Genomic DNA, 25,407 nt, shown 5'->3' with positions numbered 1-25,407 from the left:
GGGAAATATTGGGGGACATATGCTTGACTCATTATGTTTTAAATGTATTTTTTGTTGTTTTAATTCTGTATTTCCTGAATTTATCAGGCTTTTTGTTGTTTTAATTCTGAACTTCCTATATTTATCAGGCAAGGTGCTGTTTGGATAAGGCTGGAAACAACGTTCGGAAATATGGTGACTTATGGTGATAGGATGGTAGAATATGGATCTCTCAGCAGACTTGAATCTGCTGATTCAAAGAAAAAAAAAAAAAAAAAAAAAAAGGAACAGCGTTTTGAATCGGCAGGGTAGCGTTTATTCTGTCCTCTCCTGAACAGCGACACAACGTTTTTGTTCTCTTGAATGCTTGGTTGGTTGCATTGTGGTTTCGATTCGGTGCGTCATGTGGCCTGTTCTCAGCACCGTACTGCAGTCCCTATGTGGTCCAGGACGGCATTATCACTCTGTGTGATACTCACGATGTTTTCCTATTATTTTTGTTATTCTATACTCACGATTTTTTCTATTATTATTATTATTGTTGTTATTATTAAGAAAAAAAAAAAAAAAAGATATATGTATATATATCACTATACTCACAATTTTTTCTATTATTATTATTATTGTTGTTATTATTAAGAAAACAAACAAAAAAAAAAAACAAAAAAAAAAGAATTAGAAAAAGGTTTGATACATGATAAACAGGGGGGAAATGTTGGAAAATGTATATAAGTTATCATGCTATTAACCTTTACTACCTTTTTGACATATATATATATCTCGCATGCATTAAACTATATTAATCTTTTTAATATGCGCACTACATTGAATCATTAGTCTCTTCAGAAACTGGTGGGCTAAAGGCTGTTTGCAGAACAGAATGACCGCGACTTGATAAGAGGAGGCCTGCAGCCGCGGAGAAGCAAGAAAAACAAGAAGACCTTGGCGATGGAGCGTCTACCAAAGAGACAACCCTACATGCAAATTATAAGATTATTTGGTGTGATCCTGTGATGAATGTACCGCCCTATTATTGAATAAAAAGAGAGGAAGCGGAAGAGACGGCAGAGCTTTTGGAGGCTGCTGTATTGGTCGTCTCTGATCGCTCTCCTTGCAAGTAAAAGAGCTCAACTTCTTCGTGTCATTCTTCTCTGGTTTATAAGTGTTGGAACGGCGTACAACTCTAACAGAACCTAAAACCTTCAAGAGCACAACTTGTACTGAATGTCCTCTGGAGAGGACAGCAGGACTTACTAACACTCATTGTGATAATTGTTCACGAAACAGAAGGCCAGGGGATGAGCAAGGTGGACCGGATTTTGCTGAGGGCCGATGCAGGAGAGTCAGACATAAAGATGTCCGCAGATGAGCTGGAGGGACAGACCAGCGGAACAGCAAGGGGAAAGTTCAGAGGGGGGGACGTTGGAATGATTGATTCTGGGTCCTCACACGCCTGATCTTTCTCCCCGGGCCTGGGCCAACAATCCTCAGGGGAAATTAGACAAGTCAGATGACCTCTTGCATAGTGTTTCCTGGTCTTAGTGGTAAATTTGCATAGGCCACACTAATTGGGAGTGTCTGGGATATGGAGTCCCGGACTGCTACATTTTACACGCTTTTTCCATGTTTAAATAAGACTCCTGAATTTTCAATGCCTTAGATGTGAAAGAAAACATGGTTCATCTTCCATTGTGCTCTGTAGGCCAGTTCTGACGCCCATTGTAGGCACTTTGGTTGGCGTAAGGAGCTAATAATACTTTTATGTGAATGTAGGTCTTCTGTAGAATCTCATGAGATGTGATTACTGCGACCCTGTAACCGGTTCACTGTTTACCCTTTGGTAGTATTTCCATACCAGGAGACCCCCAGAAGACCTACTTCCCGTGCATCACAACCTCTAACGCATCCACTCCAGGAACTGACTGTTCACTTGTGGTCTAATATACGCGCCCCCCATGCCCCCTGGGGCCAGAAAATCAGTGTCATTCACGTCGCTTGTCAGTGGTTTTGTGTTGATATTCACGTCAGCCAGAGCCCAAAGGACGTACGTGAACTTCAAAGTCAGCCTGGGTCTGGGCCAGGCAAACAAATGGCTTTAATGCCCATCCATCAACTTTACTTCCCCAATTGGATTTAGTTACTCGGGAAATGGCCAGATACAAAGCGACGTCCTATTAAGGTACAGGAAGGATTAAGTGTGCATTTTACATGACAAGTATTCTTTCCCTCCGCTTCTACACCCATAATGAAGTCATTCTTATTCAGAGACGAGCAGTCAGATCACATCAGGCCCTCCTGAACGAACGCCACGAGAGGATCGCATTACCATATGTCCATAATTTGCTGGGTGACAGTCAACATTACACTGGCTTCTCGGCCGACGCCGAGAACCGCCATTCTCCCCGCCGCCCAGTGAACACAGAGGGCTTCATTAGACCACAGGAAGCGCTGCCATCACCCTCGGCTGCTGCCCACGGGAGGGAGCGAGAGACGGCGCAACAGTGCCACCCAGTGCCGTGTTGGTCCCTCACATTACGGCCAGTAAAAACCCTACACTTTCCCTAACCTATGGACCCGAACCTGCCTACAAAAATGGGAACACGCCGATGAGTGGATGCATGCCAACACAATTCACACTCGTGGCATTTATCAGATGCCCTTATCCAGAGCGCCTAGCAAGTTTGAACCTGTGACTTCCTGGTGTTCTAGTTCATATGAAACCATTTTTTTTTTACTGCTGATTTTCTGTACATTTTATTCAGTTAAGATTTATGTATTTATTATTTTAGTTTATACTTACTCTGCCCAATTTTTATACCAATAGGTTTTGTAGATAAAGCTCTTTAGTTGTTTTTACGGTAAAATATTATAGAATAATATCAATCTTTCTGAGGAACCTTCTGAAAAATATGCATTAATTAAAAAAAAAAAGTCAAGTGTGTATTTTTTTAATTCAGAATGCTGCAGTTCCAGAGCCTGTAAATGTTTTTATTGAAGGTGGAGTTTTTGTTGCATGGTACATATTTTGAGCTGAAACAACCCAATAGGAGGTTTAAATCATAAGCAGAGCGCAGTATTGCACAGAGAGCTTTATTGACATAAAGCATGAGGCAAAATTACAGAGTGAAAGGTACATGGAGAGTAAGGATCGACATGACAGCAGAAATGTTAACTCTAGACAAGCAGCAAGCCAAAGGGAAAAATGAGGGTATTGATCAGAAAGAAAGAAAACTGGAAAATACTGAAGCAAAATTAAGGCCAGAATGCTGGACATAACTAGAAAAATGAGGGGGGAAATGAACAAAAGAAGATGTAAACTTTTTATGTTTTAAGTCCGACCAGAAAACAGAGGGGAAATATTACTAACAGTGAATTCCTTGTAGTTATAGTTTATAGCGTAAGACCTAAACGGAGCCTGATTCACATAATAGCCCCACCCCACACCCATCTTCATAAGTACGTCACAAAACTGTTGTTACCGAGATGATAAAGACAAGAGCAACGAAACTTTCGAACACACTTGACCCCTTGATTTCATCCGCAGTGCGCAGAAGCAGCATGCAGTTAAATATTCTACGTCGATGCGGAGGGCTGGCTACTTGCTGTGATGCGTCTGCTGCTGTATCTCTGTGAGTAGTGTACGGTAAAGAGCCCCCAAGAACAGTTTGCCTGAGCGGTGTGAGTGACCCCGCCACGTTTGATGTGTACAGTGCGTGTGTGTTCATGTTAGAGATAAGTGCCTGTGGCTCCAGTAAACCTCATTTAAATGATCAGTATGTTACTAAGAGTGTGCAAGTGAGTGCCAGAGACTAAGAGAAAATCTGTGTGTGTGTGTGTGTGTGTGTTTCTGTTTGTAAGAGATATGCTCTCAGGGGGCCAGGGGGCCAAGACTGAGCTCCACGTGATGCGTCAGCCAGATGGCCTCAGTGGGCACTTCGCCCTCCTCGCTTGGCCTGATGGGAGCTGCCAGGTTACGGAAGTCGTGCCGCAACTTGAAGGAGACGGTGACCTCGCCATCTTCGCTTTGGGGAATCACTCTGATGAAGAAGCCTATCTTGTTAGACTTCCGGAAGGCCACAACACTGGAACAAAAAAGAAAAGAAATTAAGATCACACAACCAGTTCTACTCACTGTAAAAAGCCATACAACAATTACACAATAATAGCAGCCGTGCAGATATTCAGTCATTCTCAAGATATTTCTTAAGTACACAGACTCGGTCTCTCTAAACCTTTAAAACTTTCATACACCTTTAATCTTGACAGTATTTAAGAATTGGCCACTGAGAGAAAAATAAATTAAAGGAACAAGGAAATGTCTTAAGGCTAAAAATCATGAGAAGAATACAGGAGCTTGCAGGCGATGGTGTGAGTGCCTTACTCTGGGTCGTCCAGGAAATCCTGGGGCTCGGCGAGCTCATCGTACTCCGCCGCGGCGTCCTTCCCCGCCAGCACCAGCTCTTTAGACGGAACCACAACCTGAACACAACACAGGATGTTGTGCTTACGCGCGCTGAGCAAGGATGTTCATGCCGAAAAAGATGAGAACTCAAAGGTTTTCATTAAAAATAATTACATAGATGCACTATGGGGGGGGGGGGGGGGGGGAATATAGCACATTCATTAAAATGCATATAATTAGACAGCAGCCTGCCCCTGTAGAAGCTGTCTACCTGCATCAGCAGTAAAACTGCCAGTGCGTTTCATTTTTCCCACCCCTTCTTGAAGCAATAGGCCTTTATTCTCATTATTCTCCGGGCACCGATCGACCGAATATATTGGGATGGTGCAAATTAAGCGTCCCAATCAAATTACAGCATGTCTCCACAGGGCATTGTAATTCAGCAATTATACACGAGAGTGAGCGCTGCACAGCGAGATGGTCCATGGGCAAGCTTAGCACAGGAAACTTCAGCTCTCAGGGGTAGAGAAGCATTTCAAGTGCATCACTGCGGCCATTAAGTTTATTCAGCGGATTCATCCAATCAAAATATTCAACCTACAACCTATCATTTAGAAACACTGAATAATGTAGGTAAAAGTAATTTAGGAACTAGATGACATTTTTTGACTCTACATGGCTGGCTTTGACCTGTAACTTATATAAGATTTATTGCATCACAGCCTTCGGAGCCAGCCATCTTTTTTTTTTTTTTTTTTAATTCCTAGTAGTGAATGTTACGTCACACTTTGTTCTTGAAGTGGGGACCTCTGTACCTTAGCAGTGCTGTTGATGTCATCAGGGTCTCCTTCCTCACAACAAAACAGGCTAACATGGGTGAGGTTCTCCACTGGGTTGGTCAGGGTCAGTAGCACCTGACTCTCCTGCTCGAACCAGGTCAACATTTTAAACAAGCATCCACACAAAACACACAAACACACACACACGCCCACAAGACTTGCCTTCATGTGTCTCAGGTTTGGAATGGACATTATTCTCACTTCAGGGATGTAGCTCCTGAAAGAATATGGAGAAACGGAACCATCGCATCAGCTGATCATTTTAGCGTGTGAGAAAACGGCACTCGACGGACACTTACACGGCGACAAGCTGAATTTTGAATTTGATTGAGGTCGGGTTAAACTCCGGCTTGCTCAAGTTGTGCTCGCATTTCTGAAAAGTAAAAAAAGAAAAAAGTTTGAACAGTGAATCCACTGGAAATGTGCAATTTGTGTGTGTGTGTGTGTGTGTGTGTATCATTTTCAACTATTTAGTCAAGAAGTGGTTACATAGATTTTGAATGTTTGACTACAGGGTACTTGGTCCAGACATTTGGGAAAAACTGAAACTGAACGTGAGTTCAAAGTTCAGACATTTTTCCTGCTTTCACAAACATCAACTTGAGGACTGCAGGACTTTACTGTTTCAGTTTTACAAAATAAGAAATGTACATCATGGTGATTTTGAGAGTTGTGCACCATGCTTATTTGAGTTGTTGTGCGGCATGGGGATGACGTGAGTCGTGCATCTTTGATGTTTGTGCATCATGCTTATTTGAGGTGTTGTGCAGAATGGTGATGACGTGGGTTTTGCATCGTGCTTATTTGAGGTGTTGTGCGGCATGGTGATGACGTGGGTTGTGCTTCATGCTTATTTGAGGTGTTGTGCATCATGCTTATTTGAGGTGTTGTGCAGCATGCTTATTTGAGGTGTTGTGCAGCATGGTGATGACGTGGGTTTTGCATCATGCTTATTTGAGGTGTTGTGCAGCATGCTTATTTGAGGTGTTGTGCAGCATGGTGATGACGTGGGTTGTGCTTCATGCTTATTTGAGGTGTTGTGCAGCATGGTGATGACGTGGGTTGTGCATCATGCTTATTTGAGGTGTTGTGCAGCATGGTGATGACGTGGGTGTTGTGCAGCATGCTTTATTTGAGGTGTTGTGCAGCATGGTGATGACGTGGGTTTTGCATCATGCTTATTTGAGGTGTTGTGCAGCATGGTGATGACGTGGGTTGTGCATCATGCTTATTTGAGGTGTTGTGCAGCATGGTGATGACGTGGGTTGTGCATCATGCTTATTTGAGGTGTTGTGCGGCATGGTGATGACGTGGGTTGTGAATCAGGGTGATTTGGCGTGTTGTGTTTTATGGTGATTTTTTGCGGTGTCATGAGTGCTGGATGAAGGCGCGCACCCTGCATCGCAGTGAGCGTTTGATCAGGAGGTGCTTGTGCTTGGGGTGCAGCTGTGAGGCACCCGCCGGCTGGAAGTCAGGCTGCAGCAGTCGCTGGCGAAGTGTGGTCACTGCACAAAAAAAATACAAAAACAAAGGGCCTTTATGAGAGCAACCTCCCCATCTACAGCTCTCTCATGTCCCATGACTGAAAATAGCGGCCTCCTCATAAAGGAGACCCATGCTGAAGGCAACAAAAGGGCAGAAGTGCTTTAATCATGTGTGTAACTCTTCAGAAGACACCAAGCAAACAGAAAATAACAGCTATGCATTCCGACACCATGCACTGTTTAAATTATGTCATCACCATAAGACCTTAGGCTGGGATTTAAAGAATGATTTTTTTTAAGGCCAACAGTACAGACAAAAACGTTTCTTGTGGTGTCCAAAGTTTAAGTTTGTAAGTTAACTGGTGCAGAAATGATTGTGGAACAGATGGGCTCCGCTTTGCAGAAGTGCATGTGGATGATAAAGTGCCAAGGTGTTCCTCACCCTCCGGGAGGTTGACCGGTTGTGTGTAAAAGTCTTCAGGCAGCGGCTCCACTTCATCCAGGGCCTGAGCAGGTTCAATGCTGATCTCTTTCTGATCCTCCCCATCCTTAATGCTACCAAAAAAATATATATTTCTAATCAGTTTTCCAAGATAACACCATTTTTTAATACATTTCCTAACACTTTGAACCATCTGTATTAAAAAATATAAACGCAATTCAAACTTTATTAATATGCAAATAACATTTTTCAGTAGTACTCACGAAAGCCCATAAAGACTGGTAATGGGGGCGCCTGTTCTCTGTCGCTGGATCCTCATGCCCAGACCGTACTTCTCCTATTGCAGATGAACACACAGCTGACTATGTGTGTCACATTTTACAACTTTCAGGGTTTCAAGGTATGCAATAAAAGAACTTCAACTTTTTTTGTCTCCATCCAACATGACAAAGCATTATTCACAGCCCACGTAAAATATGTGCACCTATAAGCCACTTCCTGCAGCAGGTAACGCCACGTAATCTCTGCCACTGATACTCAGGACTCGCGTATCCTAGTAACCTTCTTATTCACTGACACGACTGAAACGGCGGGAGAGAGACTGCTGTAATTACTCAGGCTACAGGGTGTACAGAGCAAGTCATACTTGTGAAATGTGTCAACTTACCATCACATGAACGGTTTGTTGCTGGGTGGCAAAAGCCAAATAATCAGTGAGCAAAAAAAAAAAAAAAAGGAGAATGAGAGGGAGGGGGGGAGAAACCAAAGAGTAGTCAAGCGGATATTTTGGCTGCAATAATATGTGCCATGGAGCAACAAAAGAAATGATTCGGTATTAAAGAGCATGCATTAGCAGACATAGTGAAGAGAACACATGTGCTTGATCGCTTCACAATTTAATACCAAGAACAGTTAGGCAACAAAAAAGGTACAGATTATATCAATCATTTCTACAGCTACAATGCTCATGATTTTGAGGAAGTCAAAGTTAGAAGGCCATAGCCACGAAATGTGGTTTACCATGTAGCTGAAGAAAAAATAGATTTTTTTAACAGCTACTAACATGTGATAGCAGGGCAGTAAAGCTGTTTTAAGGCAACACCCATCAGGCAGGTGGGCGTAATGAATGAATAGATGTCTATATCATGATGGTCGATGCACAGAAATAAAGAAGAGACAATGCAAAAGAGTTAATGGATGTGTTAAAGTGTAATCACATGAGTGAACAACACATTTGTTAGAATGAAATGAATTAATGTCCAAAGATGGATGGGAGAGGGGAGTGAATATGAAATATGAAAGAGGCAGTGATCGGTCACAGCATTTAATGACCTGCTGTTGTACATCAGTTCTACAAGTTGGGTCGGTTAATGATGCGTATTTGATAAGTCTGCATACCGAATAGGCCGGCGGCATGAACGGCCGTCTTCTGGCAAGTTTCTTTCTGTCCCTCTCCAGCTTCTCTCTCTGGGCCAGTGGCTGGTAATACTCTATCAGCTTGTTGATCTGAACAATATTAGGAGATAAATAGACAGAAAATAAACATTTTCTCTGCAAATGGGCCAACCATATTAGGTGAATCTGAATTTCCTTATTATCATGAAACAGAGAAAGAGACTCCTATTGTTCTCTGAGCAGCAATACAATATTGTTTTCCATCAGTTGACTTTTACACCATAGGTGAAAATTCATTACAGAGCTGGGAGACCAACCTCCAGTTCTTGCACCACATCTTGTAGCGAATCAAATTAAATTATTGCATTGTTGTCATTGTGTAATTTTTAGGCAATTACTAGTACTTAAAACTGAACAGAGCTGTATGCTGTATATAAAGTTGTGTGATTAAAATATTTAGGTTGAATAATCAGGCTGAACGGTATATAAATCCAGGAACAGTCCACCAGGAAGAGCGTTACAGTATGTTTACTCCCACTTACCCTCTGGGCGTGAGGGTTTTCAGGCTCCTGCCATCCTCCACTCGCTGTCATGCAGAACAAAATACAATCAGAGACTGTACACAAGAAAAAGGTGAATATTTAAGATACGGGCGTCGACGCTCACCCACAGACTTGTCTGCCATCCCAACATCTCTTGACGTCCAGCGGCAAAAGCCACAGGCCAGGTAATAGGCCTTTTTCATAGTGGTTTTAGTGGGGTCATCAGGGACAGGAGCAGGGATGTTGGTGGCTCGGGTAGACAACGTGTGCATGCAGCATGGGCAATCGAAGCAATTGGCACACCTGGGGCACAGACATTTGGGGTCGTTGTTGTGGAAGCCGTAACCACGTTAAAGTTGAAACCACAAGTATATGGTTTATAAGAGTCACCTGTTCTTTTTCAGCTTTGCCTCTGCTGAAGGCATGTTTTCCAGGCAGCTCGGGCAGTAGTGTGAATCCACCTGAGCAAATGAATAATTGTGACATCAAACGACGTTCAGGGAACTATTGTGTGAACTGAAGGTGTAACGATGCCTTGTTTTTTCTGGGTGTGGTATTATGTTGTTAGCATGCTAATGCTAAACAATATAATCCGGAAATATTCTAATTGAACACAAGTTATATTGAGGAGGAAAATTATTTATGAAGCCAAATAAATGACGTCGTGTTTTATGTGGCGGTTTTAGGCTTATTCATATGTGCTATGTAAACGTTCCTACTAGCCAGAAAGCTAGCACACGCTAGCAGGGCGAATTAACTAACGTTGGATATGATTGACTAATGTGACAACCAATGACTGGCTCAGAACTTTGTGCAGAGCGCGCCCACGTGCCTCCCTAAGCCAATGAAATGAACAGACAGGTAGCTAGCCCCGCCCACTGACCGGGATGCTATTGTCAACCAAGCTGGCTGTCCGCTTATCGGAAAGACGGCAACAGTTTTTGATAACATGCGAGGGAAAAAAGGAGCGACTCACTTCGTGTGAAACACATTCCAGCGACCGCAGCTCGCTGCAGTAGCGACAGAAATACAGCTGCGACAGCGGGGCGCGGATCGGTTTTTCCCCGCGAACGAGGTAGACGACACTGTCTGGCTGCAGGAGCGACGCCATTTCCAGCGGCAGCCCGTCGGCGCTGCTCAACACTGCCCCCGGCGGCCAAAGGGAACGGCGCAGAGGACCAGAACCAATGTTGCCAAGACCGGCTCCTATAAGCGACTAACGCCTGCCTTATGTCTTTGACCTGTTTTTTATTCATTTTATCCCAATTTGGCAACATATTTCATTCGCTAAATAAACATACCATCCCACCATCATCGACTTGTGAGGCCACTGTGGCCACACGAAACGAGAAACGGTTCAATTGAGTTCCTAGAATTTGGACTCGGGAGTCCCAGGACCACTTTTAACTGTTAATGGCGCCCCGTTTGTTTAATCGCAGTTGTTTGGTACACTGCAGCACCTGAAATTAAACAACCAGCCAGGCAACGTGGACTTTTCCACGATGGCCAAAAAGCCACACGCGTTCGGCGAGTTTAAACACGAAAAGCGACGGAGCAAATATTTAATTACCGTGGGTAACAGCAATGTTAGTTCTAATTGATCAGGCCTCTGCAAAAGCACGGATCCAACAAGTGTCTCCTTTAATAATTACCAGTAAATTTATTCTTTAGAAGGCAAATCTGCTTTTTTAAACTAACGTAAAGCATACAAGTTCGGAGCGGTAATCACGTGTTACGTGTTTTCTCGGCCCGGTGGGGTGGAGGCTGGACTGTTATTGGCCCGCCGGGGAAAGTGCGTCACGTTTTCCCGGCCGCCGCGCCGATTGCGCCGTCAGTCTCCACCAGCCGCGTCCACGCGTCCACGAGTCCACGCGTCCACGCCGGGCTCGCCATGGGGAGCCGGCAGAGACGGTGGGCGGCCTCGCTGCTGCTCGTCGGGCTGCTTCGTTCGTGCGGGGCGACGTTTAACACGAAGGTGAGCGTCTTGGCGGGGATGTGGGAAGTCTGAACATCACCAGCACGTAGACGAGGCGTAAAATAAAACGGTACTCGTCCGTCGCGGCGAGACGGTAAATATTTACCCACGGCGTGCCAGGCACTCTAACCAGGTTTATTTCAAAGCTACGCGTAGAAGAAGGGACGAAGACCCGTAAATACATGCAAAACTGCTGGGAATCTGTCCTGCAAAATTCACTTGCACTAATTAAGGTGCTTTCAACACGTTCGTTCACGCGTAATATAACATGAATATATTTACATTAACACTTACAGAGCGACTTACAATCAGTAGTTACAGGGACAGTCCCCCACTGGAGACACTCAGGGTTAAGTGTCTTGCTCAGGGACACGATGGTAGTAAGTGGGGTTTGAACCCGGGTCTTCTGGTTCATTGGCGAGTGTGTCACGCATACTCTCTCTCTCTCTCTCTCTCTCTCTCTATATATATATATATATATATGTGTGTGTGTGTGTGTGTGTGTGTGTGTGTGTGTGTGTGTGTATATAATTGAATTGCAGGTGTGTTCTGCCGAGCCTGATGGCACCATATACGACTATGGTGCCAAGAGCCTCAACGGCAGTCATGTCAACTTAAGCGAGTACCGGGGGAAGACGGTCCTCATCGTGAACGTGGCCACCTTCTGAGGACTCACCTACCAGTACTTGGGTAAGAAGTGTGCCAGCAGCCGAACGTCAGGCCTCCCCGCCTCGGCATTGGACGATTAACGTGTGCTTTGCCTTGGCATAGAACTGAATGCACTACACGAAGAGTTGAAGGGTTATGGCTTCGTCGTCCTGGGCTTTCCCTGTAACCAATTCGGAAAACAAGAGCCCGGAGAGAACCACGAAATTCTGCCCACCTTACAGTGAGTATGGTTCACGTCGTGCCTGTGCCTGAATTAAGACCCTAAAAACAAATAGGCCTCCATCAGTCATCGAGAGTTAATCTCAAGGAGAAGGACAAACCAGCTTCTCAACAGCCCTTCCCTTCTCCACGCTGGCATCCATCATCAGCGCCTGTTCATAGCAGTAGACCCCAAATGTCGGCCTTTGTGCTCGGCATCGGATCGTATGTCAGCACTGTCAGATTTGTGCGTTTGTATTTTTCAGGTACGTCCGTCCCGGCAACGGGTTTGTCCCCAACTTCGAGCTCTTTGAAATCGGCGACGTCAATGGTCTCTACGAACAGGGGCTTTTCACATTTCTGAAGGTGAGTGTCGAAACTGATTTGCATCCATGAAGCCTTCTTACGCCTGGATACATGGACGCCTGGACCTATTGATCTGTGTGGCCACTTGCAGAACTCGTGCCCGCCGGTAGGAGACAGCTTTGGGAACCCCACCAACAGGCTGTTCTGGGAACCTCTGAAAGTCAACGACATCAAGTGGAATTTCGAGAAGTTCCTGGTCGGGCCAGATGGCAAGCCTGTCATGCGGTGGTACCCGAGGGTGAACGTCTCCGAAGTCCGAGCGGACATCTTGAGGTTCTTAAGGAAGCTGATTGCCACAACGGGTTACTCCTAAATTCCTGTGTCCTGTGTAGTAGAGTAGTCCTGGGAAATGATGGTTGTTGTAAAGCGTGTGTAGGAATGAGTAGATGTTGTGTTTGTAGGCCACACTTCAGCGGCCGGAGGAAGGGGGGCGAGGTGGCCGAAGGTGGAAGTCGGCATGCTAGTGAAGGTGAGGCCTGAAAGCAGCGTCCCTGCGGGGCCTGACCTGAGGATGCTGGCCAGGGCGGCTCTTTAGTGCATTCGGGCCGCCCTGCCGCTCCAGCAGGACCATGTCTTCCTCCACAACCGGCCACCTCCGCTCTCCAAAGCCCAACCAATAAAATCCCTCACTGCAAAATGTCTGCCTTAATTTCTCTTGATCACCCGAAATAACTCGCACACCAAAACAACACAATGCAATTGCAAGTTGGGGCAGTGGTGGCCTAGCGGTTAAGGAAGTGGCCCTGTAATCAGAAGGTTGCCGGTTCGAATCCCGATCTGCCAAGGTGCCACTGAGCAAAGCACCATCCCCACACACTGCTCCCCTGGTGCCTGTCATGGCTGCCCACTGCTCACCAAGGGTGATGGGGTAAAAGGGTGATGGTGTGCACCGTGTGCTGTGCTGCTGTGTATCACAATGACAATCACTTCCTTTCAAGTTGATCACACTTCTGTGAAATCAAACTGTCCACTTAGGAAGCAAAACTGATTTTGGAATAAACGGACACAAGACATCCCCAATCAGGGCGTGGTTCTTCAGGTGGTGGCCACAGACCACTTCTCTGTTCCTATGCTTCCTGGCTGATGTTTTGGTCACTTTTGAATGCTGGAGGTGCTTTCACTCTGGTGGTAGCATGAGACGGAGTCTAGAACCCACACAAGTGGCTCAGATAGTGCAGCTCATCCAGGATGGCACGTCAATGTGAGCTGTGGCAAGAAGGTTCTGCTGCCTGCAACATCCTCCAGCATGACAGTTTTTGCAGTGGGTCAGTAATGGTGTGGGGTGGTATTTCTTTGGGGGGCTGCACAGACCTCCAAGTGCTCGCCAGAGGCAGCCTGACTGTCAATAGGTACCAAGATGAGATCCTCAGACCCCTTGTGAGACCATATGCTGGTGCGGTTGGCCCTGGGTTCCTCCTACTGCCAGACGATGCTAGACCTCATGTGGCTGGAGTGCGTCAGCAGTTCCTTTTTAAGACCAAGGCGTTGATACTATGGACTGGCCCGCTCAAGGAGATCCCTCAGGAGACCATCCGCCACCTCATCAGGAGAATGCCCAGGCTTTGCACGTAGAGGCCACAAAAACTACTGAGCCTCATTTTGACTTGTTTTAAGAGCATTACATTAGTGTTTTTTCACTTCAATTTTGACTACAAATCCAGACCTAAATTTGATTTCCATCGCAAATTATTGTGATTATATTGTCAGCACATTCGACTATGCAAAGAACAAAGTATTTAATAAGAACATTTCATTCATGTCTTTTATTTTTCTGAGCAGTGTATTTATTAGTCTAGTCAAATACAAAATGATATTTCACAACATGTGCTTTGAACCTACTCGGGGTGGGGGGAAAGCACAGAACTAGACTCCAGTCGATCACAGCTAAACAGCAAATAAAGTAGACATGTCAAAGTGCATTTCAGCTGACGACCTTTCAACTTGCGTACAAGCAGGAACTTGCTTTGACTCAGATGCATGTATGTATGCTTTTTTTTTTTATTATTCTATTATTCTATAATATAGTATTCAACAGGAAAAAACAGTTCTGGGAGAGAAAAAGTATTTTTTAAATCTGATTTCATATGCATGCAGGAGGAATTACTTTCAGCAGGAATTATTTCTGTTCTTCCCACGTTCTGTTTGCAGTATAACCCACAGGCCAGGCACTGTTGCAGAAGTAAAATGTGGTTCCAGATCTGAGGTCAGGGAGGTCCTGGTCTTAGAAGACCGGTTCAAGACAAGTGAAAGGGGGGAAATATTCTGATAACTGTTGTATTAAACAAACACAATTCATAATTTGTGGCAAACAGGAGCAAGTGGGGGGGGAAAAAAAAAAAAAAAAAAAAAAAAAAACTCACCACCTTACACTCAATAAAAAAAAATAAAAAAAAATCCCTTGCACTGCACTTACTGTATTAGACTTGCTCGTTTATTAATCTAGGATTGCTGAGCCCAACACAAAGAAAATGTGCGAGATGTAAATGAACTGCATTCACATGAAATCAGGGAGCTTCTCATGAACAGTGTACACAGCTATGCATACACACCACTACAATCTTTCAATAGCTACAATATAGAAAGGGAGACACCAACGATATACAAAGAACATCATTACTGAAGACAATGTAACGACATATAGTCAATGATTAATGGACGGTTATAAATAAAAAGTTTGATATTATAACACCCATGTCACAAAATTAAACAGTTCTATGAACATTATATAATAACAAAATCAATGCATGAATGAACAAAAATACAATTAGCATCGGATTCAGGTTTTTTTCCCCAAGGCAACAATCCAATACAGCCGGAACTGGAATATTTACAGAGCCACTTTTTTTATTCTTTTAGATGGTGTCCATTAGTCACTACATGTCATTGCCATTTTCGTGTTGGTTCCACCTGTAATTATATAGCTCTTCTGTTGTGACTTTTTAAATAAATGACTTCAGTTCCTGCATAGAATCATGTAAAGCAGAAATTTTAAATCAATAAAAGTAAAATCAAAATACTAAGTATATAATATAATATATATTTCAATAGCCAAAACAGTGTTTCACAAATAGGCTTATAAAACTTAATTATAAACATTACAATATATATCTATACAGTAGGGAAACTCAAACAAAGAGAAAAAAAAAAAAAAAAACACATCATGCCAACTGAAACATAACTGCATCATGCTACTTCCCAAGGGCCACTTGTAGAGAAAGGCAACACAATTAGTGCTTTCCAGGGTCAATATTTTGACGATCCCTTTTTCCAAAGCCCGCTGCCGAGGGATCTACAATTTAAAAAAAGAAAAAAGAAAAAGCTAAAAGTGAAGAAGCAGCTGAATCTGTACAGTGGAGTGGACTGGCAACTCACCTGTGTTCTCTGGGGCAGGGCGGACCGTGTCCCCTTGTCCTCTGTTGCCGCGGGGGTGAGGAAAGGAATTTTGCCATGGAAAGCCCTAGAAAAAGACAGCATATATTAGTAACCCCAACATAGCGCACACACACCCTCACGCTCCAAATACGGCTGCAAGACTACAGAGACCCAACAGGCCAACACCACACACTCCCAGACGTCATTTATTCAACAGATAAATGACATGATTGGGGAAAGATAAAAGCTCTACGCACACTCACACACAAATACACACAAGTCTAAACTTACACCGACAGACCAAGCATTAACCAGATTGCACGGGTGGGGCTGTTAAGGCCGTAAAGGGAGGCAGGGCATACAGGGCCTTGCTGGGTCTTACTGGGTTGACGGGCTGGAAGTCTCGGCCTGGTGCCGTGCTGAGGTTGGGCATCCTGGGGGGGAAGTGGATAGGCCAACCCTCCAGGCCTTGGTGACCCACCTGCACAAACGGCCCGCAGTATGGAGGGCTCATCGGGCCGTTGGCTGAGCCCGTGGTTGGGTCAGAGGTACGTCGCTCCTGTTGCCCCTCCAAAAAAAATGCACAAAACATAGGCTGATAAGTACACTGAAGATTAATAATGAGATTAATAAATAAGTAAACAAACACAATGACCACTAATGATCACTAATCATTTTAAATAATTTTATTTTAAGCCAGTAAGCCACTAGGTGGCACCAGCTCACAAAGTGCAACTCACCTGCTTGTGATGCATCTGCAGTCTCTCTAGTTTACACCGTTCCGAGCGTTCTCTCTGACATTCATTTTGAGCCTGATGCAGCTAAAGAATTCACACACACACATTTCAGAAACAAATTTAGCCAGAGTGAATCGCAATTACTATTTTTTTTCCTGTAAATACAGACCCATCAAGAATGGGGGGAAGGGAGGGGGGTTCATTTTCATTCCTCCGTAACACACAACACGAAACAGAAACTAAAGAATCCACTGTAAGTCACACTTCAACACTTCAACGTCTCAGAATAAGTGCCAACCTGATTAGTCAGATTAGTCATCTGGCCCTGAAGCCTTTCCACCTGCCGCCTCAGGTCCTCCTTCTCCTCGTTCATTCGCTCTCTATCACTCCTCTCCTTCCGGAAGTCCTCCTCAAAAATCTTAACCTTCAAGTACAGAATGCATGGTCACGCTCCTCTTCAGATAACAAGCAGGATTCAGTAAGAGACAGCAAGAAACAGTCGTAAAGGTTTTTTCTAAGCAGTAATAAGTAAATGTGACCAGACTCCTCCCAGAATGCCCCTCGGCCAATCAGCTACAAGTACTAAAATGCTTTATTGTTAATGTGAAAATCCCTCATCAGCCAATATTAACCAGATAACAGATTTCTCTTTTGGACTACAGTGCATGGAAAAGTCAGAATTACTGAATGAGCTCTGGATCCCGGAGATGCTCCTACCTGCTCTTTGAGCACAGCTATCTGTGTGAGGGCGTCCTGGTATCTTAGATTCATGGCCCCATCGCCGTGGTTCATACCCTGCTGCTGAGGTGAAGATGGGGAATGCAGGTTCAAGGCCTCCTCGAGAGCCTGGTGAGAAGACACAATCAGAAGACACCGAGCTACCGAGCAGCTGCTACGTTTGGCCGAAACCACGCCAGCACTGCAGCACCGACCCGGTTGAGACGCTGGATCTCCTTCTCCTGGTACTCTCTCTGCTTGCTGAGCGGCAGCAGCTGGTCTTGCAGGTAGCGCACCTTCTGTTTCAGCTCACAACTCTCGGTGGACATGCACTCCTTCTCGCCCTGCGGGGAGCATTAAAACGTGAGAGATGGAAAATTCTGGCTCCATCCAATCAAGATATGTAATAAACTTCATTAATCCTACATGCAAGTAACCTTCTGCAGTCAGTAATGTTTTTATTGCTCAAATTCCATACCTGGTTTCTATAACATTATATCAAATATTGTGACCGTTATTACAACAAGACCTTGCAAAGCAATTCCGAGGTCCGCGTTTCTGCAATCCTGCATTCTGTTCACTGTTCCCGTAATTTAAAATGGTGAGCAAGGCTCAGCCGACAGAAAAGAATCTGTTGTGAAAGTGATTTGTCATTGTGACACGAGGAAATGTGTCCTCCGCATCATCCTTAGTGAGCAGCGGGCAGCAACGGAAGGCGCCCGGGGAGCAGAGTCTGGGGACTGAGCAAAGCACCGTCCCCACACACTGCTCCCCGGGCGCCTGTCATGGGTGATGGGTTAAATGCAGAGGACAAATTTCACTGTGTGCATCGTCGTGTGTTGTGCTGCTGTGTATCACATGTGACAATCACTTCACTTTACCTAAGGGGAACAAATTCCACAGAGGAGGGATGTAATCCTGGCATGAGACGGAAGTTCAGAAAGTCCCCACTCTCCCACTCCCACACATTCACACAGACATCTTTCTCAAATGCTCTACAGCATCTGCAGTGATGTCCCAAACTGGCTCTGGAACTGTATGGGACCAAATCAGGTGGCAGAAGATGTTTTCAGAAATCATTGGAGACTGCGGAGAACCTGTGCTGCCGTGATGAAGATACAGTTTTACTTCATGCAACACAGCCCATTAAAACACCTTCTGGGCACGGAGCATTTTAGCTCTGGGGTTTTATGGAAAGCAGGGTTTCAGGGTAATTCCTGTGGTTCAGACTACAGGATCAGTTTACTTTCTGGTCTCTGAGAAACTTCCCAAGCTACAATGTGAAAGCGATCGGAGCCGCCCACCAAACACCCGATCCATGTCAAGGAGTGTTTTTTTAAAAAAAAAAAAAACCCTGTTACCTGCACCGTGTCAATCTTGGACTTGGCCAGCAGCAGCTTCTTGTCGTAGTCCCGCTGCCGCTGTTCCCGCTCGGCCTCCAACTCCAGCACGGCCTTCTGGGAGTCCGCTAGCCGCTGCCGCAAGTCTGTGATCTGCAGTGTGGATTAGTGTCGTTTTAGGGGACATTTGACTACACGAGACACCGAAACAACGCAAGCATAAGCGTCTTCATTCCACATTCGGTTTTAAGAGCAGAGCTGTCGCGATCGGCGAGGCTGCACAAGCATGGCGAGCCCCTGGACAGGGCGGTGACAGGAAGCCAGTGGCTACAAGGGAGGTGAGGGAAATTCTGCCTGAGGTGTCACAGAGGGGATGTGGTCTCTGCACTCTGTCACCGACAAGGCAGCATGGTTTCCATTTCTTTAGCCCGCAGCAGGGTTTCCACTGCACTCGGCCCCAAAGCCTTGACTGAAGGAACATGATTCATTTCACCCCCCACCCCCCTTCGGTGACTTATGAAATTCTAATGTACATTACAGTTCAAAAGTCTTGGGTCATCTAGAAACTTTTAATATTTCGTGAGGTTTTAATGAGAAAAGGTCACTGACCTGATGCACCTGATGTTCCACTTTTTTTTTTTTTTTTACTTTTTTTTTTTTTTTTTTTTAAACCACGAGTGAACAGACTTGCATTTATTCCATTGGAATATTTAGCCATTTACAGCTTTGCAGCTTTGTCTGGACACTGATTTTATTTTTTTTATAGGTTATTTGAAAAATATTTTTTTCTGTCAAAACAAGGACATTTCTAAATGACCCTAGAGTTTCAAAAGATTGCATCGCTTTCTGTATTCTGAGAGTGAATTAAGCAACCTTCTGTTCAAACTGTGTCTTCATAGACGTCCACTGCAGGTCCCACTGCTTGTTCACCTCCAGTACCTGTGATCATTCAGAGAAACAAAAGACGTTTTAAAGATGCGTCGCAGGGAAAACGAGGGGTTAAGTGATTCGCAGGCGGGGGCTCACGTCTTTGAGCTGTTTCTCCAGAAGCTTGATCTTTTTCTCGTGGACGTCTGGGTCGCTGGATTTGACAGGGGTTTTCTCCGCCGCTTTGCCACTCTAGGGGAGGGAAATGACACTTCCATTCAGAATAACACGGGCCGCAACGTCACAAAAAACGCATTTATTGTCATTTATTAAATGCTTCCTATATGTAAACTCTCTTCATTATTAACCAATAATAACCACATGAGAAATAATGGGATTTACACAAAATGGAGAAGTGAAATATGAAAAACTTTGTTTATTTCCAAAACTATTGCCGTTCCCAAAAACGACGGACAGTGAAGAGATTACAACAAAATGTGCATCAAAAGCAGAACTGGGTTTCCTTCTGATTGAGCCTGTTGGAAAATCTCAAAAAAGTACAACGGAGCAAAATTTGCTAATCTGTGAGGGAAGGAGGAAACGATCAGGCAGACATACGCCTCGGCACTTCAACAGTCGTACTGATATAGAACCGCGTAACTACTGCTCAAGCAGGACCAATGACTAACCCACGGGTACCTGCTGGGTCATGGCGGCTTCCACCTTGGCCTTGGTCGGCTGCTCTTTGACCAGTTCCCCCTTGGGCGCGGGGTGCTCGCTCTGCGTCGCCTCTCGGCCTCCGCTGACCTGCTCCTTCAGCTTCAGGTTCTCCTGCCTGCACAGACGCGTGCGAAGTGAAAGTGCGAGCCCATAATCCCAAGAATAGCGGAAAGACCCTTCAGTTCCGACAGGAAACCCCTCAGCTAAGTTAAATGGGAGCAAGTACCTGAGCTGCTCCAGGTCGCGGTTTCGGTACTGCAAGTCCTCTTCCATTTTCTTCCTCAGCTCACTGTTTTCTTGCCGAAGTTGCTCGCAAAGTGTCTAAAAAATAAAAAAAAAAAAAAAAAAAAAACATTTCACCCGGTGTGACTAAAAGAAACGGGACCGGAGGGAATTTTAAAGAGGAGGAAATAAATAAATAAATAAAAAAGGTTCGCTCACCTGGAGGAGAGACGTCCTCTGCTCGTTCTTCTGCACCTTGGACGACAGGTTGTGAAACTCGACGGCCATGCGGCCCAGGTGCGCCAGGAGCTGGTTGGGGTTCGACTCGTCCGCGAACACGCTGAAGGAGCTCTCCAGCTTCTGCAGCTGGCTGGCCAGCTCCAGGTTCTCCTGGGGCAAGTGCATGGCCGCGACCTGCGGGAGACGGTGGGACAGTTCTACTTATGTGGGCGAGTCGGTGGGATAGTTCTATTCGCGTAAACCCTGTGATTTCCCTGCTGAGTCACTTAGCGCCGGCCCGTGCGAGTTACGCCGAGTCACGGGCGAGGCGGTCCCTGATAAGCACAGCGATATGGGAGAGAGTCGCGTCAGCCTTTGTTCTCCGTCATAAATTTTCCCACGTAAACAAACAGAAGCCACGTGGATCGGCGCATTAGAACAACCCCTTTAATTCTGCGATATTCCCTTCATACAAACTGCCGGAACGCTCAAGCAGGTTTCTTACCGCTCGAGATTCCGTGCCACCACGCTCTTCCATATTCACAACTTCAAACTCTGATGATCCCCCCTAGAAGCACACGCCATGTAAAAAAAAAAAAAAAAAAAAAAATGTACACAGTTGCCCCATCGCCGCAGGGACGCACCCCGGCGTTAAACTTTCTGGAATGTGACTACCGCAACGCTGGCCATAATCAAGAGGAATTAAGCAATTTCCACCGCGGGGGGATTCCGTTTTTTCCGGCCGCGGCCTATGCAGGGAACATTTTAAATCCAATAAAATTACATACGCTGAGTTCCGGTTGAACCTTTCCTGTTGTGGTCTCCCGACTTTCAGACCTTTCTGCGCTAGCATGACCATGATGTTTCCCGTGACCTGAAACATGTAAAAGAAATGAAGATTAGATGATATGCTCTCATGGGTTGGAAAACCGCTAAAATTGATCTATTTGGCCGACGTGAATCAGTTCCCCAGTGTGCCAACATTCCTATTAGAGAATTGAATTAAAAAGTCAGATTGTTACCCTGCGTTTCCGTTTGGACCGGAGCTCCCATACAAAGACTAGAGGCAAAGGTGGAGGACTTCAGCGCCTCATTGTCCCTGACCAGCTCCTCCACCCGCTTGCGCAGCTTCGACGCCTCCGTCTGAGATTCCTCCAGCAGGTCTCCTACAAGGCGGAGCAGCGGAGTTTTTGCCGCAATGAACCACAAGCAAACCAGACTGGACACATTTTTTCTGAACGACACGGGACTCTCGGGCCGAGTCTAAATTTAGACTGACATCCGCGCCGGTTCAAAACAAAGCATGCCAGCGATTCCCAAGTGGCATTTTATTAATGAAACCTAAAATACCTAAACTCTTCAGGCCCTTCATCCTCTCCCGCAGCACGCCGTTCTCTTCCAGAAGCTGCCGGTAGCTGCTGCTGCCCGCCTCATCCCTCGGCTGGCACTCGCTCCCACCAGGATCGTAGATTCGGTAGGGGCCTTTACCTTCCATTACTTACGCCTCGGCAAACATGGTTCCCCCGGCCTGCAGGTTTCAAGAAAAGAGAGATAAGAACGACTGGTGGGGCATTCGTCACCGGGTCTACCGGTTTACTTCACCAGCGCCAGTGTCCATCAAACATTTACAATTCAAACAGAGAGATTTCTATCATCCCGTCCCGGGGATTTCTGCGTCACCGATTTGAATGCTGGCGCCAGTCAGCAATCAGGCCGGACCGGCTCATCATTCACATGCCTTTTACGCAGACTACATTTCACAATATCCACAGGTCACAGACTGGCATCCAAGCGGACCGGGTTCGGGATTTCCAATCGACTGGACAAAACGTCCAAACGAGATGCCTAGTGTCTCTATGGCAACAAAATAGTGATATTTACACCTTCTATTGTTTATACATCATATAGTCACTCTCGGAAGCTATAGTTTGCTGACAATATTACCGGGAGTTTTATAGAATATTATACACATAGGACAGGTTCGTGTAATTATGACATTATAATAATGCTGATAACAGTATTGATATTAATTGAGGCAAGACATTGCCGGCCGTGGAAATGAAGCGTGCGGGATTTCGTTCGTAAAAGGGCGACGAGCGGCTTCGTTTTGACACGGCGGGCGACCGCAGCGGATAAATGCGCCGCGGCGGCCGAGGGGTTCGCTACACAAAGAGAACAGAAGTCTTTTCTCCTGGATCCAGTTAGCAATCGGCTAACAACAGCTCAGCCGCGCCGCGTTCGGAGTTCGCGACGCGCCGCCGACGGCCCCGTTACGACGAGTAAACGATGCGCTCCCGCAGGACTTTTTACGCAAACGAGAAAATATGGAATTCGAAGGGCAAATAAAGAAGTACCTTTCGGCGAAGAAGCGTCTTCGTTCGACCCAACCAAAAAAAATTATTGCGGAAGTGGTCGTTACCGTAACCCGGGAAATTCCACCTGACGCTCGGTACACTCACAGCCCTGAATGACAGCCGAATGGACCAATGGCGGGCGAGGGATTGCTTCTCATTTACATATTTAAAAAGACAGTGCCATTCAAATTATTCCTTTAAATACCTACAATAAAAACATTGACTCTGTAATGAAAAGCAGATTCATATGTAATTTTTATAGCGCTGACCTAAAAACAAGATTATTATCCAGTATAAAGTACTTGATCTCCGTCGAATGATGTCACATTTTAACTGTCCTTTAAGTTACACAATAAAATAGGATTTTATTTTTCTGCAGTATAGTCAAAAGTAGTTAAAATAATTCACACAAAGTTTGCACCATTTACAGCATTTAGATTGTAATTATAACATAATAGCAACATCATTTGAACTTAAGAGAGTTGAGTTTGAGGTTAACTTGGTCTTAAAAGCATAAAAATATATTTCATATGCACAGCAAAAAAATTGCATGTACATTCAGATATGTTTTATTTGTGTAAATTAATAAAGAATATATAGATATAAAAACCTGAACACAGTCGCTTCAGTCGCATACAAACCCAATAAAATTAATTGGACAGAACATTTTGGCCGTTGCCTTTTTATTATGTTTACTATTGATTAAATTTTTTTATTAAATAAACCAATTTATACCCATTATTTTTGAAGTGATGATTATGACTTTTTAAATACCTTTTAAATATTACATTTACAGACACTGAATTAATATTGTCAAGGTAAACAGTGGAACTCAGCATGCAGAGCCCTCTGCAACACACAACATGCAATGACTATTAGACTATGGGATTTAAAAGCCTGCAGATATGTTTGCTAAAAAGTTCAAAAAGCAAATGTAAAGGACATAATTCATAAAGGTCTCATATAACATATAATGGAATCTTGCCATTCAGATCTCCAATTATGAATTTCTTTTAAATACTAAAATAAACTTGGTGATGAAAGAAACTACTTTCCTGTTTATTTTTTAGATCTCAATGCAAATCTTATCATGCATACATGTTGTGAAAAGATGCAAAAAATCATATAATACTTTGGTTAAGTAAAAAATGCAGTTCCTCACACAAAAAGATGCTCATACAAGTTAACGTGCTTTAGTTTTAAACAATCTATTCAATCTTTTGTCTAAATGAAGCGAACATAAAACTCACCTTCACATCATGCTTGAGTCCAACAGACTTTTTAAAGAAACTGGTGGTTCTGGGGGGAAGCAATTGCGCTGTGTTTCAGACTGGGGAATTCCCACATAGTGAAAGGCCCAGATATTTTGAGCTCTAAAAGGGGGACCTGGTATCCGTCCAAGAACTTCAGCCTGCCTTTTTAAGTGTTCAAAGACAACAGAAACACTCACAGGGCGATTCAATTCAAAATATAGTTTTTTAAAAAATCATCAGCAGACCTGGTGGCGGTGTAATGAAATGTGCACAGCCCATAATGTATTAATGCATTAAGCCCTTTGATTAGCACATTGATGCTCCTCTTCAAACTGTTTGACTGAGAATAAGTATACAACATACACACACATCACATTACATATGCAATCAAAATGTGTATTGTAGTGTTTGCATGATATTCATAGTATTCTTCATTTCATCTACACATACATGTATCTACTAATCTGAAATGAACATGCATCTGAAATGCTGAGCCTATAGTTTGCAAACTGCTAAAAACGTTTTTGCTGAACTCTTGAAGACGGCAACCTTCAACTGTTATTTTGGTGGAGAGTTGCATTGTATTTGTCTGCAGTTGAACGGCATGCCTGCTGCACACATTATTGATGTTGCTGCGCATTTTGGCCTGCTGCGGGGGATTTCCTAGCCTCGCTCTTTTTTTTTTTTCATTTCTTTCCTCTTCTACCTCAGAGATGCCCTAAGAACAGCTGCTCTCACGCGCACTAAGAGCCCAGGCAGCAAGCGATGATTCTGCTCTGTGCCTCTGGTTTCTTCATCCTCCAGAGGCCATCAAGCGGTTGGAGAAGAGCACAAATCCGTTTCTCAATGGGGGGGTTTAGCACATGAGTCACCAAACAAAAGGCAGACTATGAATGTCACATGTACACATGGAGGTCCCCGGTTGTGTTAATCATGCGGTCATGTGTCTTGCTATTAGCAGTGCTTCTTCCATGACCAAATTTTAAAAAACTGTAAAGGCCAGCGCTTTATCGTTCAAGCGGATTTACAGATCATACCCAGTTAATACAAGGCTAGTTTTCAAATGAAAGATATTTAAAGTTTACATCACAAGGGGGAATTTCCTGGGTCGAATGAAACTTACTTCATTTCCTCTCCGTCAGATCGTAATAAGTTAATTATTAAAATGGGGTGCATTATCTCAGACCATCATCTGGAATGAGGAAAGGGCCCTACAGAATGGCGCCACATCATTATTTATCACACATTCAAATTGAACTAATCAACTACATGATATCAAGTTAGTTTTTTTTATGCACAAAAATGTATTCATGCC

The 25,407-nt window shown here is 44.5% G+C and overlaps 3 protein-coding genes across 7 annotated transcripts; 1 reads left to right on the top strand and 2 right to left on the bottom strand.

Moving 5' to 3' along the window:
* Nucleotides 1-3,050: 3,050 nt before the first annotated feature.
* On the bottom strand, nucleotides 3,051-10,194 carry dctn4 (dynactin 4). Of its 2 annotated transcripts, XM_028959641.1 has the most exons (14): nucleotides 10,060-10,194; nucleotides 9,474-9,544; nucleotides 9,208-9,386; nucleotides 9,084-9,127; nucleotides 8,545-8,652; nucleotides 7,814-7,834; nucleotides 7,410-7,483; nucleotides 7,147-7,259; nucleotides 6,616-6,725; nucleotides 5,520-5,593; nucleotides 5,383-5,437; nucleotides 5,197-5,304; nucleotides 4,361-4,458; nucleotides 3,051-4,061 (listed from the first exon to the last, which is right to left on the bottom strand). In XM_028959641.1, exons 1-14 carry the CDS (start codon nucleotides 10,192-10,194, stop codon nucleotides 3,848-3,850), a joined length of 1,404 nt encoding a protein of 467 aa, XP_028815474.1. In that variant the 3' UTR covers nucleotides 3,051-3,847. The 2 variants fall into 2 exon arrangements, with proteins under 2 accessions (XP_028815474.1, XP_028815475.1); XM_028959642.1 differs by lacking the exon at nucleotides 7,814-7,834 and having other exon boundaries at nucleotides 3,848-4,061.
* Nucleotides 10,195-10,864: 670 nt separating this feature from the next.
* Nucleotides 10,865-12,928, top strand: gpx3 (glutathione peroxidase 3). The gene is made up of 5 exons (XM_028959676.1): nucleotides 10,865-11,058; nucleotides 11,601-11,748; nucleotides 11,830-11,947; nucleotides 12,192-12,291; nucleotides 12,383-12,928. The coding sequence occupies exons 1-5, from the start codon at nucleotides 10,975-10,977 to the stop codon at nucleotides 12,602-12,604; spliced, it is 672 nt and encodes a 223-aa protein (XP_028815509.1). The 5' UTR covers nucleotides 10,865-10,974; the 3' UTR covers nucleotides 12,605-12,928.
* Nucleotides 12,929-14,700: 1,772 nt separating this feature from the next.
* On the bottom strand, nucleotides 14,701-24,184 carry tnip1 (TNFAIP3 interacting protein 1). Of its 4 annotated transcripts, none has more exons than XM_028959609.1 (18): nucleotides 24,090-24,184; nucleotides 21,836-22,013; nucleotides 21,508-21,651; nucleotides 21,274-21,359; nucleotides 20,991-21,053; nucleotides 20,486-20,680; nucleotides 20,271-20,365; nucleotides 20,024-20,159; nucleotides 19,484-19,576; nucleotides 19,331-19,396; nucleotides 18,479-18,610; nucleotides 17,333-17,461; nucleotides 17,118-17,246; nucleotides 16,699-16,824; nucleotides 16,404-16,484; nucleotides 16,046-16,234; nucleotides 15,664-15,748; nucleotides 14,701-15,580 (listed from the first exon to the last, which is right to left on the bottom strand). In XM_028959609.1, exons 2-18 carry the CDS (start codon nucleotides 21,978-21,980, stop codon nucleotides 15,519-15,521), a joined length of 1,956 nt encoding a protein of 651 aa, XP_028815442.1. In that variant the 5' UTR covers nucleotides 21,981-22,013; nucleotides 24,090-24,184; the 3' UTR covers nucleotides 14,701-15,518. The 4 variants fall into 4 exon arrangements, with proteins under 4 accessions (XP_028815442.1, XP_028815441.1, XP_028815444.1 ...); XM_028959608.1 differs by lacking the exon at nucleotides 24,090-24,184 and adding an exon at nucleotides 22,840-22,962; XM_028959611.1 differs by lacking the exon at nucleotides 24,090-24,184 and adding an exon at nucleotides 22,840-22,962 and having other exon boundaries at nucleotides 16,145-16,234.
* Between the last annotated feature and the right edge of the window lie 1,223 nt (nucleotides 24,185-25,407).

The sequence above is a fragment of the Denticeps clupeoides genome, chromosome 18 (genome assembly GCF_900700375.1).
Source record: "Denticeps clupeoides chromosome 18, fDenClu1.1, whole genome shotgun sequence".
In the NCBI taxonomy this organism is placed as follows: domain Eukaryota; kingdom Metazoa; phylum Chordata; class Actinopteri; order Clupeiformes; family Denticipitidae; genus Denticeps; species Denticeps clupeoides.
This window is presented reverse-complemented; position numbering and strand designations above follow the sequence as displayed.